This window comes from Ambystoma mexicanum, chromosome 7p (genome assembly GCF_040938575.1).
Source record: "Ambystoma mexicanum isolate Mex_15411 chromosome 7p, UKY_AmexF1_1, whole genome shotgun sequence".
NCBI classification, from domain to species: Eukaryota; Metazoa; Chordata; class Amphibia; order Caudata; family Ambystomatidae; genus Ambystoma; species Ambystoma mexicanum.
The window spans coordinates 270,821,304-270,833,641 of NC_090939.1; the positions used below are offsets into that span (position 1 = coordinate 270,821,304).

Sequence of the window (12,338 nt, forward strand, 5' to 3'; positions counted from 1 at the left end):
CACTCCCGCCCCCGCAACTCCACGGCTCCGCATCCCCCTCCATCCCAAGCTTTTGAATAATGAGCTACAAACCAGTAAGTCCCTTCTGGACCCTCATCTTCAAAGAGAAAACAAAATAGCACAGCTTAAATACTGAATATGAAAATAGTTCATTTCAGCCCTACAATGTAGGTGACGCTGCAAAGGACAGGATGGCCCCATGTGAGAGGCGAGCACTTTACACCCCGACAGGTGGCATAATTAGCATGTGTGAGGTACTGTGCAGCCTCACCATCCAGATAAATGAAGCCTCAAATCCCACAGTAGTGCCACATGATGGCAGATAATGCCTTATATTTATTACACTTGAGCAATGGGCCTTAAAGCGCACGGTATTACAATCACGTTCTAAAAATTACTCAACTTGTCACCCCCTGCAAAAAAGTTCTCTAAAAACCGATCACGTTTTTGGTCTTTGTTATTCGCACAAAGTGCTTTTTATATGATGGCAGAGTTTAATTTTTACTAGTATTCCTAGAGGGATAGTGTGAGAACTCAAACTCCCCCTACACATTGAAAAGTGCATCCTTTCATGCATTACTAATGTCATTTGTTTGTGTCCTTCACATATCACCATTTAGCACAAGCAGCAACAGAATTTCTTGGTAAGAACCCTCAATCATCTCATCATTTGTAATTTAAATAATTCCATCTTTTATCAATTTTACTTAGAACACCCACTGCCAATACAATGCAGTTAGTATTTTAGGATGGGGGCTGTTTTTGGCAGGAGCCAGTGATCAATCCTGCCCATAGACAAAGACCAAACCGAGCATTTTAGCCGCCTTGTTAACTTTTTACGAATACCCCGATCTGGATGCGTCCTGTACGGTGAATGATGGGCAAGGTTCCAAAAAGGCTTTTAAAAAAACCTGAATTGATCTGCTTTCTCATTTGCACATACAAAAGGATAAAGGTAAAAACCAAGCATGTGCATATTTGAACAACAGCAATAGTAAACATACAGTAATGCAAGTCTACCATTTAAACCCACCTCACTCTCTGGTCGTTTCTCTCCATCCAAAAGATTTAAAATTTCTGCGCACTCCATGGAAATCTTTAAGTAGCCTTCAACAACATCATAGAGGTCTCCACATGGCAGTTTCCTGGCCAAAGATATAAACATTTCTAAACCTGAAAGAGAATATAAGGCGATCTAAGTATTGATGTAAAGCCAAGTTTAACTAGTCTTCCCATGTTGCTGCGTTGTGTAACACAGCTCCCCTTGACTTTGCTCTCATATTAAGCTTCTATCTCATGGTCTGTCTGACACCTTATAAGCCAATGTGGGGAAAATTACTGTAGAAGTAACACCTACGTTTTTGGATCCATGTCAACTCCTCACAGTTTACCAATTTCTGCTGTATATTGGTTGAGTTGTAATCATTGTGTACATTTTTGGGATATTGTTGTGACCCCAAAAAACACCTGGTTTTGCAACTAGCATTTTTGCAAAGCCGCAGATGAGAATAATCGGCTATATCGTATGCATGGCAAACAGAGTTTCAAGGGGATGCAAACTCAGTCAACTCTGTCTAGTAAAGAGGATAAGGATGGAAAACAATGTTCGAAGGAATTAGAGATCATAATGCACAGAATTTCAGATAGTGTTATCCCACAGAAGAATGAACAACATCCTATAATAAAAGTGTCATGAAAATCAAGACATTTGTTGTTACATTCCAAGAGAGCAAGCTGAATTGGTTTATATATTTAAATTCCCTCCACATAGTAATAGAATTCGGGAAAGCATATGTAAACATTGGCACACCAACATGTAATAGCAAGATGGAAAACCTCTTTCAATCTAAGCCAGTCTTCGCCTACAAGCGTAGTAGTAATTTGAAAGATTGTTTGGTTCATACTGACATCACCAAGCACAAGAATCCAAAAGAGTGTCAAAAGACAGGTACATTTCCCTGCTTGAATAGCAATAGTTGTAATAGTGGGATAAGAAAACATTTGTCATCCCCTGATGATTTTTCAACTTGTGATACTACAAACATTGTTAACTCCATTCGTTGTTGTTAGAGTAGATTTCTTTCATGTGTAAAAGCTCCACTCTGAGTCCCCCAGCACGGTTTTGCTGGATACCTGGATTTTTTTCTAATTCTCTTCAATGGGATCCTCCCCCCCCCCCCGCCCCCTTTTTACTCTGGTATATGGAACCTTTTTGGCCACTTTTCGGTATTTCTGTTTGGAGACATGCTTTCCTCAAACTTTGTGCATCTTCATTTTGTGTCAGTAGTTCATATAAACTTTTAAACACATTTATTAAAAAAATTAATAATCAATTCAAAACAATATATTATCTTAAAATCATTAGAAAAAAAAAATATCAATCCATACATTATTAATCCTTATTACACATTTTAAAAAGACGAGAAAACTAAATGTGTACATTAAAATAATCTGTCTGCTTCTATATTAAACAGTTGTATTTCTACACCTCTCCAAATCTGAACTACCGCTATCAAGACAACCCGGCTATAGCTTGAGAGACATCTCATCCAAAATAGGTCACTTGGGATCTCCTCAAGGTTTTCCACATTCTGGCACAAATATTGCACATATAGAGAGTTCATTGCTGGACAAGATGTTTTAACATGTCGAATAGATTCTATTTGCTGGTCATCTTAACATAGTCTGCATGAACGTTTTTCTTTTGAAACACCTGGCCATGCACCTTTAACATCTATGATCTCCAGCCTATTAAATCCGAATGTCATAAAAATGATGGAGAGGGAACCAGTTTTATATAATATTGGGGCTTTTTAAACATAAAATGCATCTATGCAAATGAGCTAAGGGATTTCAATGAGAACACTTTATCAGGACTATTCGACCAGTCCCATTTTTCTGCACTGTTCTTGAGTGATTTCAGCAGTACACATCCTCCATAATCCCAATGCGACTTCCAACCAATTTCCATAAAAAAGGCCTCCTTTTCTTTTTATATACCTGTAATGCAGCACACTTGTTATCAGTTAGTGCGATATTAACAATTCCCAATAGTGAGTTAGCTTTAGCCAACTGGATCTTAATGTACAAATTAATTCTATTGATATCAACTAAGGTGGACAGGAAGATATGGCCGAATTCAAGGCATAAAGCCACAACCGGAGTGTAATTAGTAATGCCCAATATCTTGCTCCATATGAGACCCTCCAAATCGATCCGCCCAAACTGATAAGATGTTTCAAGAGCGTAACAAAAAGCCACTGACAATTTCTGCATACATATATTTATAACTCTGATAAGACTATACGCTGGGCAGTGGCTGACATAGCGGATAGGGTTTTAGCTCCTTTATTGTTCAACATTTCATTATTGATATCAGTTGTTAAGTCATAACCCACGTATCTATAATTGGTAACCCCATCTACCAGACCTAGGCTATTACTGACAGAAAACCTCCCAGCACATCCCCTACCAGTTGACATAAATTGGGTTTTCTTAAGGTTTACCTTTAAGCCATTTAGTACAGCATATATTATGGTGGCTTGGTTACTGACACCGATTCCCATGAAGGTGTTCTAATAAATTATCAAATCGTCAGCCTACCCAAGCCAACCAACTATCTTTCCACCCAATTTAGGAAAGGCATTCTTCTTCTCTTTAAAAGCATCGCCAAAATCAGACACATACAAATTAAATAGGAGGAGATGCCAGAACACAACCTTGTCTGACTCCCCTCCTAATAGGCATCTTTTGATAACCCTCCCAAATTATTCAGCCTTATTCTTGCTGAGTTATCCTAATAGATCAGCTTACACCCATAAAGAAGATGTGCAGGCATTCCCAGCTTCTCCTATTTTGCCCACAATTTTGACCTGTCCACTGAATCAAAAGTGGACATGAAGTCTACAAACAAAAGATACAGAGGTAACGACTCTTTAGCATTCGACTGCTCCAGGAGGGTATTAACAACAAAGATATTCATGTTTGTTGAACAACCCCTCCTGAAACCAGTCAAAGCTGCAGAGGATATTTCTGTTTTCAACCCCATCATTTAATTTATTTTAGCAACACAGAACAGAAATTCTTACTGGACACATCGGTAAGTGCTAACAATCGATAATTTGCTTGTAAATCTTGCCGTCCTTTCTTAAGAACAGGGATGAGGTGCAATATTTTCCAAGAGTCAGGGACCTTTCCACTACATGTTATTTTTTCAAATAGGGTCTTCAGAATGCCTTCCCCTAATATCGGGTTGGCTTCTAATATTTAATTACACAGGGCATCCAGTCCTGGCGCTTGCAAAGAATTTCAGACTTTCAATTATAGTAATCAAATCATCCCAGTCAAATTCAATTTCTAATGATGTTTTTTTTCTCCCACAACACGAGCACTGCCAGAAAACATCTTGATCAGATAATCTTTCCATGAGGTTTTGTTAATACAACAGATAATTCCCTTTATTTGCAAGTGCACTTGTCCCATGGCAACAGATGAGAAATGTAAATGCGCTTTATGTAAAATGGAGCATGTCACCACAAACCCACTTTGTTTGGCACACTGCTGCCACCCAGAGGCCAGCCATGCACAGTGAAACTTTTATTTGACATTTAGGACACACAGAATAAATGTGAGGGCAAACAAAGTAAATGTTTTATAGGTTTCAAACATCCCCTGCAAATGGTACTAGCCCGTCATAAAATCTAGTAGACTATGCTAGTGGCTGAAATGACTTTACAAGCCCTGGATGAGTGTCTGTAAAAGGTTAGCTGCATGAATGGACACATATAGATGTGATAAAAAGGCTCTGAAAACAGTTTGACCAGTTCTCTCCCCACAGGTGCTAACATATAATGCAATCATAATCATACAGCAAAGCGAGCTCTGGAGGCCAACTACAGTGTATGGTAGTGCAATAGATCTGTGGATGGAACGATTGATTACTACTTTGCGTTGACATCTAGTTAGCTCCGTGTATTCATTATGTAAGAGGAAAGAAAGTAAGAGACTAAGCAAAGTGGATGGCATAGCGGGAAGAGAACTGGGAAAACTAGATGGAATATTGTAGTTTGCGGCCATCTCACTTTCAGGTTAGCTGGTTGATAAGAGAATGTTAAGGAGAATGGGATCAGCCCATGGTTTGAGCAGCAGTTGCCCAGATGTATGCAACCAGCAGGTTACATGATTAGGCTGGCCATCAAAAGAATTTGGCCCTGTGCACTTTCAAAAGTTTTCACTTGTTGTTTTTCCCAACAAAATGAAATATAGTTGACAGTAGATACACAAAACTAAACTTTACAATAACGCATGGAGACAAGGCAGTGTTTTACAGTAGCAATATTGTAATTATGCATTATGTAACAACTTAAAAGTTTTAGGAATGGAATTGTACGACTGTCTTTAAAAGAAATAAAGTTAACACATACCCGTCTTTGCCAGACAGGATGTAGTTCGCTTAATGAAGGTTTCCACCCGATTACATCTGAATTGCAATTATTTGAAAGAGAAAAAGTATTGTCTAGCACTCCCACACACTCCTTTGGCACTTAGGAGTGGAGGAGAGGATTACTACTGCATTCGCTCGCCATTAGTCCCTTTGAACTTGCAGTGAAAAGAGTGGAGGGAGCCTGGAAGGCAAGAGGGGAATGCAGGGTGAGCTGTGCTTTCATTGAACAAGGTAACTTAACTAGCTAGCTTTGCTACGCAAGTGGCAATTTAATTCGCAAACCTACAGAATTGCATAGTAAATTGCTATGCATCACTGCTTATTTTATGCCTTGTAGTCGGCTTCTATTTATCAGCTGCTTTGCGCCATGAAACAGGCTCACAATGGTGAATGCCAAATTAGGAAGAGCAATCGCAACCTGAGACAAAGATCCTTCTAATACCACTATCGCATTTGTTTGATTTTTAGCTTTATTGCCAGCGGACATGATTTAATGTTTCTGTTTCAGCTTGGACACTTGCAACAGTAGTTGCAATACTTGTTTCAAAAGATGTTTCAGTAGCATCAATGGTACTTCGATCAGGCTAATTTTTTTAGAGCCAATTAGTCAGTCAAGTTACTGATTTTATTAGCTGCTCTTTTTGCTATTCTCCACTCTCTTTTCCTAGATCTTTCTCTTTCATATCTTCCCCACCTAACTGAGCATTACTTTCTTCCACATTCTGAGATTTGGTTACAACTTTAGCTTATGTTCTTAATTCTTTGTTTTTCCCTTCTTGATAATGGCAGATTTTCATCTTCCTCATCACTGTCCTCCAAAATCTCTTTATTCCATTATTTCAGAGTGAATGTACGGTAGGATTTCATTGGGCAGCACACCATTAGTAGTAAAGATAGCCTGAGATTGAGGCATAGTTACTCCCTTAACAAGGCAATCCCTTTTTTGTTTCAATAATCAAGACAGGCAAACTGCATTCTTTTGTGCTTGACAGAAGATGTTATGAGTTAGTTTCAACAAGATCTTTAATGCAAAACTTGCAGCCAAATTATGTGCATCCTGATCTTTTAATCTTTCATTATCCATACTATCCACATCCACTTGGCTACTAACCACTCCAGTGAAATCAAGCAAAACACTTGATATTTTAGGATTTTCATCCATAATTCCGTAACCCATCAACAAGAAGGTCTCACAGGAGGTATGGTTGAATAACTAACCTCAATCACTGTTTTTTTTTTTCATTAATGTGTACAGCAGTATCAGTAATATCCCGTCCAAATTCAGGATTCATAATTTCACCATGTAATTCAACAAAATGATTGTTTTCAAATTCTGCTGTGGTGCAGGCTAAATAATTTAAAATGTTCACATACTTCCAGTATTGGATGGACATCAATTATTGGAAATTCAGGTTGTCAATTTTTGCCAATTCAGGTTTTGAGACAATTTCCAAACCTATAGTGGATGTTGTCTCTACTCATGCTAAAGTTTTATTAGTTTTTGTAATTTTTGCAGCAGTCTTCTGTTCTACATTTTCTAAACAAATTTTTGCTGGTATTCTACCCAGAAACAAAAGCAGTAATTCGATATTTCAGGTACACTTTTCAAACTCAAGCAGCTCAAGGGTCAGTTAGACCCACGGTCACTTCTTTCTATGAACGTAGTAACAGAACTACACATGCAGCTCAAAGGCTAGTATGACCGACAGTCGCTGCTTTCTGTGAACGTGTTAGAACTACACAAGCGGCTCAAAGGCCAATATGACCCACAGTCACTGCTTGCTGAGGATAAAGAGTCAAGAGTCAATTCAACTGTAGCCACTATATCTTTAGCAGTCCAGACCATTAAGTAAGCCAGACGGGTGCCTGAGAGCAGGTAAATATGGGGGTTTTGTGCATGTGTGATGATCAAAAGGTTCTTATTTTAGTTTGTATAAGTTAGACCAGATAGCTTACCCCTTATTAACGATCATTAGGTATTGTGCAGTTTACTGTCCATTCAACCCAGTAGAAAGAGTAGACTGCAGCTACCCAGCCTTCCCGAAGTAAATCACACTCACAACCGCGCTATCATGCTGGGTGACAGTTTTTAGTGTGTGCAAATTACAGCTTCGCCTTCAGGAAATTAGCAGCCACTAAGGGCAAACGCAGAAAGGAACAGCTTCACTTCACCACAGTAAACCACACACTCTACCGCACTCCAGCATCTACAATTTCCTAAAGCAGCACAGCACTTTCTCTGCAGTGTTGCTGGGAGCCCGTAGAGCTTCCACTTTATTGTTTCTTTATTTGCCTGTCTAACTTTTGTAGTTACCAGGGCAGGGGGATCCTTTTTTATCCTACCTGTGTTTCATTTTGCGAGATCAGCATACCTGACCTTAAACTGGGACAATGGTTCTAAAATTGTATCTGGAATTGGTTCAATTTTAGAACCATTGTCCCAGTTTACTGACTTTTTCTTAAGAGAAGAGGTGAGCAAAATGCGTTCTTACACAAAGGATACTACAGCAATCCTGGTATATTTGAACAATCTTGTTTTGGAGAGTGACGACATCTACATCGTGACTATGGATATAGAGTCGTCATACTCTAAGATCCCTCAGGGAGAAACCTTGAGTCATTGAAAGTGTGTTACAAACTAAAACATTGGAAATGCCAGTTTCACTGATAATGCAACTAGCGGAAATAGCCCTGACCAAGAATTATTTTTTGAATGGAGAATGCTATTACCAACAGATAGCCGGAACAGCTATGGGTGCAACATTCGCACCCACCCTAGCGAACCTGTATGTCGCCAATTTTGAGGAAAACCATATATACCCAGAGACAAATCCCTTTGCCACCAACATTGTGAGTTGGCGGCGCTACATCGACGACATATTTTTGCTGTTCGATGGAGACAACGCCACCCTGAACAACTTTATGAGATGGATCAATGGATTAAATCCCTTCATTAAATAAATGAGAACTCTGATATATAGAGGTAAGGAGCCCTCTACCTCTAAAGAGATGGTATGACCATCTATTATACAATTTGAATAGGGTTTTAGTAGCACTTTGAGACGGATGACAGTCCCACCTGTCTCTCTTGTATTTTTTATCCTTTAGGATCAGGGACTATTCCATTACACCCAGGTGGACCCCGGAAGATATCCTCAAAAACTTCATAGAATTGAAGATACTTGTAGAATACTAGATCCACAAGTATTTGTCCTGAAGAAAGCGGCCACCCAAGAATCCCGCTGAAACCGGTTGACTGTTATCATAGAAGTACTGGCTGATAACCCAGACTCCGATACCCTTACATATAGAGAAAAGGGCTTGTAAAAAGAATTGTATTAAGTTATCACCACTCATTCTCTCCCCTACATAACATAGTGGTAAGAAAATAAGTTTAAAAAAAAAAAAAAAAGAATTATCTATTGACCATTGGTCATAGAGTTTTTGCTAGTTTGTTTTTTGATAAGACACACGCCTTGGGGGCGGAAAAATTAAATATAAGATACCGACCTCCACCTTGTGTGCACTTACTTGTAGACACTAGGAAAGTGGTTTAGAGAGAATAGGGTCAGGATCTCGACATCCCCTTGTAGTCGGCGCAGCACTAATAATTAGGGCCGTCAACATATGGATACGAGATTTTTTACAGATAGGGTAATTTAACTTTGTGCTAGGGACAATTTTATAATAAATTAGCCTTCGGTTACATATGTGTTACAATAAAATAAGGGTACCATAGCCACCCAATGGCAGCTTCGATGAATACACGCAGCATAATTTATTAACACACATTCACAACACCTATAAAGGGAAGACATTAGCAAGCCATCTAGAAGTTTTTGACCTCTGGAAGATGTTCCAGGGAAAAGAGGAGAAGGGAACGGAGGAAGGACTGCTAGTGAAGGAAGGGAAAAAGAAAGGAGGAAGCGGAGATGAGAAAACTAAAAATGCACCCAACACTGAGGAAAGTGAAGAGGAGGGGGAACGTTCTTTTGCGGTAACAGAGGTAAGGGTGAAAAAAGAAGGGGCGAAAGATGTGCAAGTGGAAAAGGTAGTGAAGAAGGGGGAAGGAGGCTGTACCCATTAACAGAACTAAGGGAAACGGCCCGACAACAACCAACGACTGCTGAAGGGTACTCCAACCCCACATACAGCCCCCCCGCCATATGCACCCCCGGGTGACTATCAGAAGAAGACCGGGGAGGTAGGTACGGCAGACTCAAAGACTGCGCAGTTAAGGAAGGGGGAGGACAGGAGGTCCCTGGGGAGGTTTGCAGACATGGGAGTGGATAGCAGCACAGGTGCTTCTGAAGCTCCAAGGAACAGGAGGATACAGTAAAAAAGGTAAATAAAGAAGAGAAAAGGGAAAAGCAGATGGGAGGAGAAGGGCGACTATCGCAAGAGGAGGAAGAGATATTGGAGGAAAGGTTGGCAGAATTGAGGAATGCGCGAAGGCGGTTCGAGGAAGGAGCAGAGTGAAAAGAAAGCACATAAAGAAGAGCTGGCGAGAATGAAGGCGAAGGAGGAAGAAAGGAAAAAGGAAGAAGAGCGCATTAAAGCAATAGCAGAAAGAATGGCACGTGCGGAGCAAAGGGAGATGAGGAGAAAGGAGAAGGAGAGAGAAGAGAATGACAGAAATGGGAATGTGGAAAAAGGATCATAACTGAAAGTGCACGGAAGTATGAGGAAGGGAAATTAATAGAAAGCATCCTAAGAAGGGAAGGGAGGATGAAGAAGAGAGAAGAGGATGAAGAGAGCATACTAGCAAAGGTAAGTGAAGAATTATGGGAAGAAATAAAAAGGAAAAGAGGAGATGGGTGGTAAAGTTGCGGGGGAAGAAGGAAGAAGAGAAAAGAAATATGTGGACGGAGAATGTAGCGTGGAGACACACACACCATGATAATTAAATGGCATCAACATCAACACGAGTAGCTGAGGGTAAAGGAGACGAGTGTATAAACGAAAATTTTATTGATCCAAGGACAGTGACAGTAGGGTGCAAACGCACAGTGTGGGGATCGACATTAACTGATGGGTTTTGCAGTAAAGAAGAGGAAGGGTTGAGCGCAAACGAAAGGAATGACAGTAGGGAAAGTTTAGACAAACTGTACATTACACGCACAAATTGCAACTCACCATAGGCATGCGAAAGAAGGGGAGGACCAGGCCCAAGGGAACAGAAGGATAATGACACGACGGGGGAAAAAGCAGCGACCACTAACACCCACCCCCACATCTGCACAAACATCACGTCCACTGACACAAACACCCGTACACACTCCATCTATTAACAGGCTTAGGGATCTCCCAGGACGTAGGCAGGAAGAGAAAGAACGTACACATGTAATAGGACCGCAGGGACACCAAAAGGGCAGGAGGGAATACAGAGGAAGGAAGGCGACACACCTGCAACATTGGCCACATCGAAGAACTACTAGACAGAGGAAAAGGATGAATGTAATGCCATAACTACACATGGGAAGATGAAGGTAGAGGAAAGGGGATGCAATTTAATGCCACTACTGGAGAGGGGGGGAGCGAGGCCACAATACATCCCCTGGAAGCATGCAGACAAGGAAAATATAAAATGCAGACTCCCTTCACTAAGCGCGGGAGAGGGGAAATGGATATATGAGATGGAAAAACATACTACAGGGCAGACGCTAGCTGTGGGAGACGTAAAGGGCCTCCTAGTTTCCCTATTGGGGGATGATGCTGATGACATTTGGAAGAGGGCGGGATTTCCTGGGGTGACAATACATGGCACAGCACATGATGGATCACCATTTGCCAATTGCAGGCATGCGCTCTGGCAAGCATTACGAACACAGTTTCCAGACACCTCGGACATGGGGACAATTTCATCACAGAAGATGTGTTAGAATGAAGATCCTGTTGAGTATATCCAGGAAATTCAGGAGAAGTGGCACTTGGAAACACGGGAGCAGTGGGACAAAACACCAGCAATAATTTACCATATACTAATACAAGGGCTCCCAGAACAAGTACAGAGACAGTTAAAGAAGTTAGTCGGGATGGAAGCTAAAGGATGGCCGGAAATACAACTGGCCATAGTACATTATTGCAGGATGTGCAGGAGAAGAAACAGAAGGAGGAGGATAGGAAAGCAGAGGAAGCTAAATTGGTTCAGAAGAAGTTATCCAAATACGTCATGGAGGGAGCGCTGATAACAGCCCCCGCACAACCACAGGCAACAGTGACACAAGACCCAACACAACCACAAGTAGCACCGTCACAGCAGGCACAGGTAGTGACACAGCAAATGCTTCCTCCCCCAGACATGTACACAACAAATGGGGGGAGGTTATATGCACATGGGAAACGGATACTGGAACAGCTATAGAGGGAGGGGCGGGCAAATGAGAGGGAGAGGGTATGGCCCACCCATTCACCAGCAGGGTATAACCAACAGGGGCAGCAGGGGTATCAGGACTACCCGGGAGGACTTCAATGGCAAGCAAGGGAACCACCGACATGCTGGATATGTGGGATGGTAGGACACATGTCTCGCACATGTAGAATGAGACCAGCGCAGGCAACTTGGGGGGAGCAGGGATAGCAGGGGCCTATGGGAGAACAAGTTTACCAACAGCAGGGAGTGCAGCAACTACCATCACAACAAACACAAACGCCACAACAGACACTGCAACCACAATTGCAGCAACAACCACAGGTGCAACCGCACGTGCAAACACCACAACAGCCAATCGTACAACAATCACAAGCTCCAACTGGTCAACAACTGACACAAATACAAGACAACGCAATAACGTCTACTAACACACCTATAGAACAGACAGCTTGGGAAGGTGACAATATTGGGTCACAACCCATACACAGGAAACGGACAGTCACTATACCCACAATAGGACAG

At 41.3% G+C, this 12,338-nt stretch overlaps 1 protein-coding gene across 1 annotated transcript in view; it reads right to left on the reverse strand.

The window, feature by feature from the left end:
* URB1 (URB1 ribosome biogenesis homolog) overlaps nt 1-12,338 on the reverse strand; it is a 2,274,827-nt gene that overhangs the window by 2,172,762 nt on the left and 89,727 nt on the right. Inside the window, exon 2 of the mRNA XM_069636341.1 lies at nt 1,034-1,173. Coding sequence (XP_069492442.1) covers nt 1,034-1,173 — 140 coding nt within the window. The remainder of the gene's footprint in view (nt 1-1,033; nt 1,174-12,338) is intronic.